Raw genomic sequence first — 15,326 nt, forward strand, 5'->3', positions numbered from 1 at the left:
AAGTCTTTCTCTTTGCACTTTTAATTACCCTTCTTGCAGCTGCCCTTTTCTTCTGATATTCTACAACTGTATCTTGAGTTATTAACCTTTTAAAAATCTGGAATGCCTTATTCCTCTCTCTAATTGCCACTGTGCACTCTTCAGACCACCACGGTACACTTTTCTTTTTTTCCCATCACCTCTTATTAACGGTATAGATTGGTTTGCTGCAGAAACGATTTCACCTATATTTCTCTTCCAACTTCACATACTTCCAACTTCACACACAACACATACAATTGCTTCCATTTTGCCTGCTTAAATCCCCATCTTGCACACTGAATAAAGTTTTCCTTTCGAATTGCATTCTGAATCTCACATACTGCAGGCTAGTGATCACTGCCCAAATTATCTTCATGTACACTCCAAGTACACTTACCAGCTAAGGCAGCTGATGTTATTGTGAGATCTAAACATGACATGCCACCTTTTCTTATATCCATTCTTATTGGTTTCCCATCATTCAAACATACAAGTGAGTGCTCTTCTATAACTATCCCATTATTGTCTGTATTTTTACTACCCCATAAACCATTATGTGCATTAAAATCCCCACATATAATAATTTTACCCTGTGAATCACCCATCACTTCTTCTAAAATAGTATAACTTATTTCTTTGCATGGGTTATAAAAAATTGTAATTCTAATTTCTTCACGTATTCCCATTACTTCTATACTTACACATTCTACATTATTACTTTTGTATATTCTCTTATATGCTACGCCTTCTTTAATAAATGTCGCATACCCTCCACCTCTTCCAGTTTCTCTATCTTTCCTCTCTACTACATATCCACTGATCTTAAAATCCAAGGTGCTATTTAACCATGTCTCCTGAATACACATGGTGTCTGGTACCTTTTCCATTTCTGTGATATGTTTTTTAAATTCTTGCCCATTTGCTATTAAGTTCCTGGCATTCCAATGTAGTAGCAAGACATTATACAACTATTTATTATTACTCTGAGTCATATCCAAAGCCGCAGTTCCTTCCTTTGCTTTCAAAATCCCATGGGCCTCCTCCGCTGTAAAAACAAAAGCTGCAAAACTGCTATAAACGCAAAGGATGGTCTCGCCAAATGTTGATTTAATTTAGTTAATAAAAGTTAATTGATAAAGAAAATCTATTTATGGCATTATTTTTGCAGCATTTTTACACAAATGCCTAAAACTTTGAACAGTACTGTAGCTTTGCAGATAGGTGTCTTGAAGCATCTTGGAGACGTTGCCACAGTTCTTCTGGATTTAGTCTGTCTCAGTTTATTCTGTTTCTTCATGTCATTCCAGACAGACTGATGATGATGAGCTCAGCTCTCTGTGTGGAGCACTGGCTGTTGTCAGACAAAAATCTCACTGGATTATTACAATTAATGGCAAAATGAATGTTTGGAAATGTAAACTGATATTTCCTACTGACACACTACAGCAAAAGATAGAAATAACGGACTTAAAAAAAATTTTTAAGCTGGTGAAAATACTAGTGTTCTACTAATTTTGACCACCTATATATATATATATATACAAAAAAAAAATTCTTCAACCAGCCTGAGCTGATTTGCTGGTCTTGGCTGGTCTACTAGATTGGTCTGTGGCTGTTAGACCAGTGCAAACCAAATAAAACAAGCAAACCATCTTAGACCATCTTGGTGATTCAGTCATATTATTGGGCTATTATTATTATTATTATTATCATTTTAAATGGATGCTCCTGACCTGCAGTTTGCTGTAAATTCTAACATTTGATAAGTGAAGTTGATTTTCATTTTGATTTTCAATTTGAAAATATTGGCTGCACTTGGAAATGCAGTGGGGCAACTTCCATTTGACAGGCAGTTCAACAATTTGATTAAAAAGGTTCTCTGAGTTCAAACAGTGAGCTCACTGCGTTGATGCTTATCTCGCGAGAACTCTCTCCCTTGCTTGTGTCGGCGATGCTGATGCTGATGCTGTGAATTTGATTGACGCGAACATGTCGGTGTGATGGGGGAGCGCCGGGATGCAGCTGATGATGGTCCAGAAGGGGAATACGTGCAGTCAAATCAGACGTTATCGTTAAGAAATATCACCTAACGTTCTCCTTTATCATCTATAACAAAGATGTCTGAATTTGTGTTGCATTTCACACGCGCGCAATGGATCTAGCTGATGCCACCGCAGCGAGGATCTGATTTGTATTTTTTCCTTCCTTCCTTCAATATCTGTGTATTATGGTAGAGTCAAGCCGGAGCATCAAACATAAACTGTGCAACCCTGATGACAACACCGTCAGGAAATCAGGATATCAACAATGGAATCGCCTTACACGTAGAGTCTAGTTTTTCGTGATCACACACACACCATTATTAGTGCTTTCACGAACGCACTATCCAAGTGTTGTCTAATCTGATTGAGCGAGAAAAGTAGCCTGCACTTAAGAGACGGACCACTGCTCGCAAATTATGGACGAGGAGAATATGACCAAAAGCGACGAGCATCATCTGAGTTTGCAAAAAGCCTTGCAGCAGTGCGAACTGGTGCAAAACATGATAGACATTAGTATCTCCAGCTTGGAAGGTCTGAGGACCAAATGTGCCACATCCAACGACTTGACACAAAAAGAAATCCGAACACTGGAGGTAAGCGAGCATCCATTTGCCTGAGCCCAAATGTGAATGTTGCACCCCAGCATTTCTACAAATGTCACGAGAGTGGATGCTTGTGGGCGCGTGCATGCACATTAAACAATTTCGCATCTTTGAATGTGTTTCCAGTTCAAGTTGCGTCTCGGGGATTGACTGTATTGGCGTAATAAATGAAGAAGCTGGCGCTGCAGTGCGCATTCTGCAGGTGGTGAAGAAGGTGGCTCGTGCGTTCGCGCTGCTAACATGGACACCGAAAGGGGCCTATTGTTGACATGAATTTATATCCTCGTTTTTTAATGATCCTCGTCGTTCGTACAATATAAACATGAGATCGTTTTAAATTGTGTTATGTAACCAGAGGAACTGTCCCAGATATTTTCTTTCGATATGATGGCAGTTTTTGTAGTAGCCTACTGTAGTGGTCGCCCAAAAATGGGTTTTTCAAAGACCCTATAGCTAGATCAGGGTGGCCGACTTGTGTGAGAACGGGAAACGCATTCTGTTTGAACGTCTTTTACTGTTTTTCCCCCTTTATGTAGGCTAATGTGTCTCAAACTTGGGGATGGGATTCGATTCATTTTCCGATTATTCTAAACGATTCCGGTTTCATTAGGGATTCGATTCGAGCTACTTTTCTTTCATTTAGCAGCTCATGATGCTTTCTGCCTTGAACAGCTTGTTGCCAAATGATGAGATCATTTCAGCTTTAAACAGAATAGATTTCAGCATCAAAATTCTATAAAAAACTCTATGTGCATAAGTGCATAAGCATAAGTGAAATAAAATAATAATAATAAAATAACTGATTGAAAAAAAGAAAAAGGGTAACACTTTATTTCGATAGTACACTTTAGACATTCTATTAACAGTAAGCAACTACATGTCAACTAGCAGTTAGTAGAGTATTAGTAGACTGTCTGCTTAATATCTTCTAACACTTTCTTTGTCAACTTATTCTACTAACCCTAAACCTACCCTAACAGTCTGCTCTGAGAGTTAGCAGACATGTAGTTGCAAATTAATGAGAATTAGTTGACATGTAGTTGACATGTAGTTACAAAGTTACTTATAGTTAGTAGAATGTCTAAAGTGGACTATCGAAATAAAGTGTAACCGAAAAAAGTAATGAAATAAATACAAAATAAAACATAACACTCTTAATATTTATATTGGCATGAATGATGTGTTAGTAGGCCGCTGATTTATATCTCATGAGCCTTACAACAAAACAGATAGACTAACCGGACGAAATGAAAGTACTCACTCGCTGTTCAAGCGAGTCAGATTCATTCAGAAACGGTTTAGCTATTCAAAAGTGTTTCTTTTACTAAAAATAATTGTCTCATAAAAGTCATTCGTTTGATGGACTACGCTGATCCCACTATATTTATTGAAATCACTAAAAAGAACCAATTCATATGAGTAATTTGCTCAGGAATCAAATTACTTTTACTCACGCTGTATGTTTTTGATTTACTGAAAAGAACCGACTCACAAGAGCCATTCATTCAGGAATCTGACTACCAGTTACTCTCTATTTGATTGGCTTTTCAGTAAAATGTACGCCGTAAAACAATTAGTTGGTTTTAAACACCTAGTTCAGAACTGGTGTTTTAAATTTGAACAATTCGTTAATTACAGTAGGCCTATCTCCCAAAAGAAGCCAAAACAATAGTCTGATAATTTTTCTGTTAGTCTACCTTTTTGCTGCAAAACACACTTGTGCAATTGGACTTGTAACTGCAAACCTTACTGAGATATAGCCTTTGTGAAAACGTCCCATGTAGTCCTGGTCTCACCTGTTTGAATGGGTGGGGATTTTTAGACTTTTCCAACTGCAGTCCTGCCTGATTTGGCACAAATTTCCTCCCAGCAGTCAGTTGGTTGATTTCTTTTGCTCTGTGTTTGCAGCATGTTTAGGCTTCAGATGTTGGTTTACATTAGACTGGGGTCTGTGCAGATGCAAGAAAAAAGTATTTCTGCTTATGGGCTTGATGTGTAGGCTGTATGACACCTATTTCTTAACCCCACCATCTTGTCAATATCTTACATTTTAGCTTAGTCAGTTATTTATGTTCGGGTCTTTATGATATACTATTACTTTATTTTGTGATTATATCTGTGTTTTTGTGTAAGATGATACTTTTGATTCTGATTATGTGCTGTTGCATGCATGTTGGCATAGTGTTACCCATTTTTTGACTGCTTTTCAGAAGCTCTCTAGTATTTTTGCACTCTGTTCTCTTGATGTGGGGAAACCCATTTTCCATTGGCTGTCGATTGCAGCCGTCACTAGTGTCAGTATGTCACAATGAAGCACTTTGTTTGTTCATGTTGATGGAATAATAATTACAAACATGAGATATTATCAGGGGGTTCTTGCTTGTTTATCTGGTGATGGATGTGCATTACCATCCTCAATTTTACAGGCAGCAGTGATGCTCAAAGCGTAATGGCATTTGGTATCAGCAATACAGGGATCCCTCTTTAAATATATGAGCTTTTACCAAAAATAATAAAAACTCATTCAAGGTTTAAAGTATATTGCAACAGGGCATTTTCTGTGGTCTAGACAAACCATGCACTTCAAATACAGCAGGTACTGATAGGATATGTAGTATTTTCTAATCAAGGATTACCATTTATGTTGTTTTGTAAATTCATAATATTCATAACAAGCATATCCTTTGCTTACAAATTGCCATTGGCTTAAATGACATTAGAAACAACATAGAATCTACTATAGTGGACCCATAACAGCCACGGAATAAAAAAACAAAGGAAGCTGCAACTTTTATGTCACAGTTCTAATAAAGTCACAAGTGTAAGATAAAAGTCACAGTTACCTTTTTAATAAGGTAGAAAAAACGCAGAGTTGCAAGATGCAGAATTCAGAGAAAAAATAGAATTGCAAGATGTACACTCAGAATTGTGAGAAAAAAGTCAGAATTCTGAGTTTATATCTCGAAATTCCCCCCCCTTAGAATATGAAGTTTATATCTCGCAGTTCTATGTTTCGATGCCACAATTCTTTTTTCTTTCTGACGTTTTTTTGCGTGTAAAATAAATCTGAACTATGAGATAAAATGCTGCAATTATATATTTTTTCATTTCAAGGCTTCCATAATGGTCAGATGTCTCAAATAAATAAATAAATAGTCATAAAACATTTGTTTTTGAATCATAAAAATGTAAAATGAAAATGATTGATTAAATAAAAATGCAAATAAATTATTTTACATGCCATGTGACAATTAACTGTTAAAATGCCAAATGTGTTGTTAAATTATTGCAATATTTAAGAAATTACTTGTTAATATTAGGCCAAAAGGGTTCAGCTGACAAAAAGTTTGGGATTTCTTGGGTTAAAGAATGAATCCGTTCTGTTCGAAATATACCTGCAGCCTTTCTAAAATAACAAGAGAGAGTTTCATGGATTTGGTATGACTTGTATTTAGTTCAAGAAGTGAATTGAGAACTTTGAGTGAAAATGTACATTAGAAGAAACATCTCTAGGCTTTAATCCTTGATTATTTCAGCTGGGACCCACAGACAATGTGTTTTGTTTTCATACAGTAACATTCAGCAAACAGTGTTGCCATGGGAGATCAACTCAACACAAATGAAACTGAACAGACTACCGATGTAGATGGACAGTATTCAATAAACTGATAAGGCTGAAATGATCAAATAGCCGATTATTATTTACTCGTTAGCTTGAAAGGTCAACATTTATCTTGATGGCATCCAGTGTGTGATATTCCTCATGTACTGTATAACGCAGGCTCACTTGTGGACAATCCATAAGGACGCAACAAATCCATGTTGTGCCTTTTGTTGTTAAAAAAGTGGCTTTTTAAGTTCAGTTACTCAATTTACACAGTAAGTAAATGTAATGTTTTAAGTTAATGCAGAATAATTAAGAACAAGTTTTTATTGCATGTGATTTTTGCAAATGATGTGCTTGATCTCATTTTTTCTTGAAGAAATGAATATTCCATATTTACAGTACATGCATATTCATCGCATAACTACTCGTGAAATAGCTTAAAATGTGTAACATTTCTAAATGTGACAACGAAACCCCCAACAACTGTCTAAATAAAACTGGTATATGGTCAAACAATGCAACTATATTAATTATTTATGCCCCGGTGCATGCTGGGAATGGAGCTGAACCACAAAACCTTTTTTCCAGTATAGACTTATTTGAGCTAAAATGCATTAATATAAACAACAAATCCATGTTGTGCCTTTTGTTGTTAAAAAAGTGGCTTTTTAAGTTCAGTTACTCAATTTACACAGTAAGTAAATGTAATGTTTTAAGTTAATGCAGAATAATTAAGAACAAGTTTTTATTGCATGTGATTTTTGCAAATGATGATCTCATTTTTTCTTGAAGAAATGAATATTCCATATTTACAGTACATGCATATTCATCGCATAACTACTCGTGAAATAGCTTAAAATGTGTAACATTTCTAAATGTGACAACGAAACCCCCAACAACTGTCTAAATAAAACTGGTATATGGTCAAACAATGCAACTATATTAATTATTTATGCCCCGGTGCATGCTGGGAATGGAGCTGAACCACAAAACCTTTTTTCCAGTATAGACTTATTTGAGCTAAAATGCATTAATATAACTCACCTGCTGCTTTTTGCTTCATCTTAAAAAAAGTAGTATATTATGACAGAAAACACCGAAAAAGAATATTTAGTTGATGTAAGAATCATTTAGTGCATTTATGCTTTTTCCACCCAAAAAGTTGTGTGAATAGTTAAATATTAAAATCTTTAAAACCATAAATAGAGTACATGAGAGACAAAGATTTGGAAATGCTATACACTGTAAAGAAAATACTGTTTCAGTTTTTCTACTTTAAAATTTCATGTTTAATTTACTGTGTTACTTGCCGTTTTTCTGTAATGGTTTTTAAAATGTGGTGAAGCTTTAAATGTTGCATTCATATTCCTCTTTATGTCCCTGCACAAAGGCTGCAGTGACATCCCTGTCTTGGGAAACTTGTCCAGTTTAGAATATTCATGTTTTTCCAACATGCTGAGAAACAGTTCAAAGACATCATGAAATATTGAATGACATGAAGGACAGATAAAAATGCCAAGCATTGCATTTAGAGTTTGCTTACAGATCTGCATATGTGACTGATGAAAATTGTTCAACTTATATTTACATATTAAAAATGTTAAAATGTCATGTTGTTGAATGGGTGCTATATAAAGTTCTTTCTTTCTTTTTTTGTCAGGGTAAACTGGTGAAGTATTTTAGTCGGCAGCTCTCTTACAAGCATAAAGTGTCCTTACAGGAGCAGAATGTGGAGTTGGATGGATTCCCGCGGCTGGGACACTGGTTCCGCATTGTTAACATGAGGAAGGAGGTTATTGAGGTATGTGCAGTCCTGTGTGTTGCGTCCTAAACCAGTCATATACAAACCCCGCCCCACAGATGATTTCATTGGTTGACTCCATCACACAGTCACCTGTCAAGAAAAGTTCAGACTTCATGGATTCAGAAATATCATGTATGGATTTGATTGTGACAGACAGTAATGCTGTCTATCAATGTGCTACCAATGTTAGGGTGTAGGTTAGGGTTAGTATTTGTTTCATTTGTTTTATTTAATTAGCCTTGTGATTGACATTAGTAATGAAATCTGTAGAATTCATTTTTGTCTCAAACAGGGTTATCGTTAACTAAAACTAAAACCATAAAAAAATTAATCAAAATAAAATATTATAAGCATAAAATATTAAAAACGTCAAACTTTTGCAGCTGTTTGCTTAGGCAACATTTCGAATTTTTGTTTATAATCAAAGTGCTAAAATAAATAAAATAAAACTAAAGTTTAAAAACTGAAACCAAAAAACTAATTACAAAAACTGTCAAATTAAAATGAAAACGGAAAATATAAAAACTAAATCTAATACTACACAGTACTTGAAATAAAAATAAATATTAACGGAAATAAAATATAAAAAAAAACTTAAAATATCAAAAATTATAATTGTATGTCAGTGATTCTAAAATAACGCTGGTCTCAGATCATGTCTTTGGACAATAAAAGTTTTGGTCCATCCAGTCAATCATCAACTTTCATTTCTATATTATCTGTTATCAAGGTCCAAAATTAATAAGTTCCAAATGCATCTAAATATGGCAAGTAAATAAAGCCAGTTGGTCTCTAACATTTTTGGAAGTGCACAGTAATGTATGATTTAAAGTGATGATTTTATATACTGTAAGAGCAATAATCTCTGACATAAGCAATATTTGCAAATCAAATAAAAATAGTCTAGCAGAGAAAAGAAAAGTGAGAAATAAGAAAATGTCACTAAATCTTGTCTTAAATACTGACAATTTTACTCTGCTTTATTTCTAAAAACAACTCCATTTAAGCTATTATATTTATAATATTTTTACTAACCCTACATGAAACTAAGTTTTGATTTAATTACGCCATTTTGTTTCATTGTCAGTGCTTGATTTCAAGCTGAAATTGGTGAAAGGAAATGATCAGAAAACAGGAACAGTAAGAAAGCTGACAAATTACACACGTTTCAGAATTTAGTCCTATACATGCTCAGATAGGATGGCAGTGAGATGTTTTACAAGCTATGTCTATGCAAAGAAAATAAAGGCAGAAAACAGAAGAAAGAAAATAAATACAATATATGAATATCTAAAAGTTGTACAGTAAAGTGAACATAGTGATGTGAAATCCAGATTTAAGTGAGAGTGCGGAGAGATGTGCAGTTATATGTAAATGTGTGACTGGTTGACGGTTGGCTAGTGAGAGCATCCTAATGTAGGATCAGGATGCTTTGTGGGAAGTAGCTGCTTCTGAGCCTCCCCATGCAGTGCATCTCGAAATATTTCCCGTCTGATGGCATAAAAGGTTGTAAACATACGGTCTAGAACAGCAGATTCTCTGAAGGCCTTGAGGTTTTTCCTCCTGTGTCGCTGTCCTCGGTGCTGAAGTGTTGGCGCTGTCCAATGTCCTGAAGCCCCCTGCTGATGTGGAGAAGGAATTGCAGCTATATAGAGCACAACACTCAGGCTCCTGAAAGAAAAACCTTATTAATTTTGGCCATAGAGGAATTAACCAATGTTATATGCTTTTGCTGAAGCCATCAGCCCACATTATTTCAACTCGTTTGTCTCTCTATATACAATTATCATTTAAAAAACAATATTTTTACATTTATCCTTTGTATTTAATTTATGTCATTTGCAGTGCTTCATGGAATTGTAGTTCTTTTCGTCATTAGAGCCGTTAAGTACAGAGTCTTGTACCTTTGCCTTTTTGTCTGATTTTCAAATACTTTGTGTTACAAATCAAAGTTTGTAATATTGTGATTCACCTCATAGCCTGCTGGTTTAGTTCATGGTTTAGAACTCTCAAATAAAGACATTTTGGAAAAACGAATGGGGAAATACTTCCTGAACGAAGACTGATGAAAAAAGTGGACAGGGACTGTACTAAACTTGTATGTTTTAGAATGAAAAAATATGTTATATAGATGTTATATATAACATCACACATATTTTAAAGAAGCTGAGTGCTTACGTTTTGAATTTTATTGTAATTGTTTGGCTTCTTGCGTGGTAATTGAAGGTTGTAGTTTCGAATCTGTCACCATTGAGCAAAGCATTTGCTGTAATAAGTTTATCGCTCGAATAAGTCCCTGTTATACTGTATGTTTATTGTAATTTATTGTGGATAACAGCATTAGTAATTGTATGTGTTGCTGACATATTTATGAGTCCAAGTTAAGTCTCATGTCTTTTGTCATCAGTCTGCTTCAAGTTTTAAATTAACATTTTCCTATATTCTATATATTAGTTTTATAAATCCTGTCAATTAATTACATTTATTTAAAAAGAGGTACTATTTCAAGTGATTTCTTTGTTCAGATCAAGTCATACTGACGCTATATAAAAATAGTACTGTTTTACGTTTTACTTGAATCAAAAGATAATTTTGTTTAACATCATATATTTTTTTAAATGAATAATTTATTGGTCATTTTTAACTTGTTTTGTACAATTTCACTCAGAATTTCCCATAATAACAAATAAAACGGCAACTATGGCAATTACTTGTCATTTTGAACCCAACTTATGTATGTGTTTTGAGAAACAAGTATGTGAAAAAAATGATGCATATGTGACCAAAACACTAATAAATAAAATAAAATGTATTATAAAATAATAAAATAAACAGTAATATTGTGAAATATTATTACAATGAAAAAAACATTAAGTAAAAAAAAAAAAAAACTTAAATATTACGTTTTTAGCTTAATATATTTTAAAATGTAGCAGCCATTACTCCAGTCCTCAGTGTCACATGATCCTTTGGAAACATTTACTCTTATAAATGTTGACAACAGTTGTGATGAATAATAAAAAGTTGGAAGTTGAAATAGAAATCTTTTTTCACATTATGTCTTAACTGTCACTTTTGATCATTTTAATGCATTCTTGCTGAATAAAAGTATTACTTTCTTTAAAAAAAAAACGTATTACTGACGTGAACTATTGAACAGTAGTGGACTATTTTAAAAATACTTTTTTGGAAGTTGTATTCAAAATCCACTTGGCTTTAAAATCTCTTGGGGCACATGTGAATGACATCCAAGTGATTTCTCAAATGGTTTTTCAGTCTAGGTCAGCTTGCACATCTCTCAGACTTGACTCTTTATTGTAGGAGATCTCTCCAGGTGAGCTGACTCTGGAGACTCTGTTGGAGATGTCGGATGAGCAGGTGTGTGAGGCGCTGCAGAAGTTTGGAGCGAGTGATGAAGAATGTGCTCGGCTCAATGCCTCGCTCACATGTCTACGATCAGCCCACAAATCAGGTGAGTTCACAGGATGCAGCTAAAAATATGACCTAACTGTTCTATAAGCCATCTTACAGCCCTGAATTACTGACGGTAACAATATAAGACAAATGCTGTCTGTCTATCTGTTTATCTGTCTGTCTGAATATCTACACTTTATGGCAAAAAGTACAGCAAAGAACCAAAACACAGAATTCTTTAAAATATCATTATATGGTGTAGCATTTAGATTTGTTTTTACTAAAATGACTGGAATAGTTAATTTGAGGTATCCATATATTTTGGTCACATGGTTATGTTCTGTTTAATTTATGTCATTTGCAGTGCTTCATGGAATTGTAGTTCTTTTCGTCATTAGAGCCGTTAAGTACAGAGTCTTGTACCTTTGCCTTTTTGTCTGATTTTCAAATACTTTGTGTTACAAATCAAAGTTTGTAATATTGTGATTCACCTCATAGCCTGCTGGTTTAGTTCATGGTTTAGAACTCTCAAATAAAGACATTTTGGAAAAACGAATGGGGAAATACTTCCTGAACGAAGACTGATGAAAAAAGTGGACAGGGACTGTACTAAACTTGTATGTTTTAGAATGAAAAAATATGTTATATAGATGTTATATATAACATCACACATATTTTAAAGAAGCTGAGTGCTTACGTTTTGAATTTTATTGTAATTGTTTGGCTTCTTGCGTGGTAATTGAAGGTTGTAGTTTAGAATCTGTCACCATTGAGCAAAGCATTTGCTGTAATAAGTTTATCGCTCGAATAAGTCCCTGTTATACTGTATGTTTATTGTAATTTATTGTGGATAACAGCATTAGTAATTGTATGTGTTGCTGACATATTTATGAGTTCAAGTTAAGTCTCATGTCTTTTGTCATCAGTCTGCTTCAAGTTTTAAATTAACATTTTCCTATATTCTATATATTAGTTTTATAAATCCTGTCAATTATTTACATTTATTTAAAAAGAGGTACTATTTCAAGTGATTTCTTTGTTCAGATCAAGTCATACTTACGCTATATAAAAATAGTACTGTTTTACGTTTTACTTGAATCAAAAGATAATTTTGTTTAACATCATATATTTTTTAAATGAATAATTTATTGGTCATTTTTAACTTGTTTTGTACAATTTCACTCAGAATTTCCCATAATAACAAATAAAACGGCAACTATGGCAACTATGCCAACTTATGTATGTGTTTTGAGAAACAAGTATGTGAAAAAAATGATGCATATGTGACCAAAACACTAATAAATAAAATAAAATGTATTATAAAATAATAAAATAAACAGTAATATTGTGAAATATTATTACAATGAAAAAAACATTAAGTAAAAAAAAAAAAAAAACTTAAATATTACGTTTTTAGCTTAATATATTTTAAAATGTAGCAGCCATTACTCCAGTCCTCAGTGTCACATGATCCTTTGGAAACATTTACTCTTATAAATGTTGACAACAGTTGTGATGAATAATAAAAAGTTGGAAGTTGAAATAGAAATCTTTTTTCACATTATGTCTTAACTGTCACTTTTGATCATTTTAATGCATTCTTGCTGAATAAAAGTATTACTTTCTTTAAAAAAAAAACGTATTACTGACGTGAACTATTGAACAGTAGTGGACTCAATATTCAAATACCTGGCTTTTGTTTGCTGTAGCAGTATTGCAGCGCACTTCAGAAACCCTCCACCTTCCCCAGCTCCACCTGTATAGATCTGCTACGGGGTGATTCATGTACGCTATATGGGGGTTATTCAGATGTGTAATATGTGCAGCAGCAGTATTTCTTACATGTTCACCGCAGCATGTTGTGGATGTATTGGCAGTAGCGAGTCTCGGCACTTGCTCTGCCGCAGCAGCAGCAGCAGCAGCAGCGTAGCAGATCTATTCCGCCAAGACCAAATACATGGCATTACCATGCCAATCCCTCCGAGAGTTGTCATGACAGAAATATAAATCACAGCATATATAATGATTCAGAAGACTTATATAATATAGTACATGAGTCATATGGATTACTTTTATGATGCTTTTACAGAGCACCATCCACTTCCACTGTATAGATATACGCAGCTCAGATATTTGTTTAAACTTATCCTTTTACGTTTTATGAAGAAAGTTTTTTTTAACAGTGTGTAAATGACAACAGAATTCATTAAAAAACATTTTGGGTGAGCTATACCTGTTTTCTTTTCGTCTGTCCCTCACTAGCCTGCATGTTTTTTCCTCCTTCATCTCAGTATCTTTCAAACGGCTTCTGTTGAAGGCTATGAAGATAAGTGTAGAGGTCTCATAAGAGGAGTTCAGTATGAGGAGAGAGAGAATGTGAGGGGTTGTGGTGCCGTCGAGAGGATACTAAACTGAATTAGTGTTTTTAGTGATTTTGAGACACCTCATTTCTCTCCAGAGAAAAGAAATAGCATATTAAACAGGACTCTTATAGGCAGAACAAAGCAGCGCAAGGGAATCACGCATAATCTGCTTGATTTGCAACCTAATACAATTACATTAAAACAGATTTAAATGCAATTTTGCTTCATATTTGTACAATTTGCATTCACATTTTCTGCCATTTATTCATTAGACATTAGATTGATCATTGTATCCACACTGTGAATGTCGGGGGTCGTGACTCTATCTAGAACAGAATCTGTTGGCTGCTGTAACTTTCTCTTCACATACAGGGCAGAAATCATTTTTCTGGTTTGAGGGATTTCTGTCTTATCTTTTAAAAGGCATACACTGTAACGAAAGTGAAAAATCACATCTCAGCCGTTTCTCAAGACCTTTCAATAGCCTATTTAAAAAAAAAAGAAAAAAAAGGGTATATACCAATTTCATGTTCAGCGTGTCAGCATTTACTGTATATATCTACCAGTTTATAAAGATTAACAGGTCTATATTACTGTGTATAATTTAATTGACCTACCATTTGATTCCTTTTAGCCTTTAAACAGGTACTTTATACATTGAAAAAAAAAATTACCTGAGCTAGTAAGTGAGTTATGCCATTGTTCACCCAGAGCAGCTGTTTGCCCAAATTGCCATAATTGGCATAAAAACATTTAATTCACTGGCATTCACACCATGTTATTTCCAAAACTAAGTGGCCAAAATTTCTCTGACAAATACATATTGTATCAGATATTGACAAGTTGAGTAGGCAAAGTAATCAGAAAAGACTATATTTTTCATTGAGATAAATGCCTTAAAGAGTATAAATCGGTTCAAATTTCTCTTCTTGAGTCAGTTATCATGCTGTTGAGTCACATTTAGGATTCTAATTGTGTCCTTGGTTCCTTCCCTGCAGGCTTCTGCGTTCTAAATGCTGCTTATCATCCATATTTGTGTTTAATTGGGATGTATGTTTTCAGTTGCCCACAAAAACAGCCACTCAAACAGTTTTACAAATAAACCGCTTTTCAGAAGTGACGTTGCCACAAATATTCGCCCAAAGGTGGCTGTTTTCATGAAAGAAATGTACAAATGGTAAAAACAAATCACATAAACCATGACATTGTCACTACTCAGTAACTGGCTGTAAGCAAATATTCCAGGTTCAATACAATTTAAGCTCTGTCGACAGCATCTTTGAAATGCTATCTTTGCAGTCATTTCAACTGGTCCCTCAGTTCATGAAAACTGGAAAAATTGGTGTCCTGTAATGCACTTACAGTATGACTGGTTTCAAATTACTATAAAAATTCCATTTGGAATTTCAGACTGTTAGAACTGATTACCTATGAAAAGATGCTGTCAATAGAGCTTACTTTATATACAAAACT

General features: G+C 34.2%; 1 protein-coding gene across 6 annotated transcripts in view; it reads left to right on the forward strand.

Annotated features, from left to right (window-relative positions):
• Positions 1-1,975: 1,975 nt before the first annotated feature.
• The window catches only part of ksr2 (kinase suppressor of ras 2), a 93,080-nt gene continuing 79,729 nt past the window's right edge, over positions 1,976-15,326 (forward strand). For all 6 annotated transcript variants that reach the window (XM_016290646.1, XM_016290647.1, XM_016290648.1 and 3 more), the window contains exons 1-3: positions 1,976-2,656; positions 7,933-8,073; positions 11,398-11,548. In XM_016290646.1, coding sequence (XP_016146132.1) covers positions 2,480-2,656; positions 7,933-8,073; positions 11,398-11,548 — 469 coding nt within the window. In that variant the 5' untranslated portion in view covers positions 1,976-2,479. The remainder of the gene's footprint in view (positions 2,657-7,932; positions 8,074-11,397; positions 11,549-15,326) is intronic.

The sequence above is a fragment of the Sinocyclocheilus grahami genome, unplaced genomic scaffold (assembly GCF_001515645.1).
Source record: "Sinocyclocheilus grahami isolate Dianchi unplaced genomic scaffold, SAMN03320097.WGS_v1.1 scaffold261.1, whole genome shotgun sequence".
Classification (NCBI taxonomy): domain Eukaryota; kingdom Metazoa; phylum Chordata; class Actinopteri; order Cypriniformes; family Cyprinidae; genus Sinocyclocheilus; species Sinocyclocheilus grahami.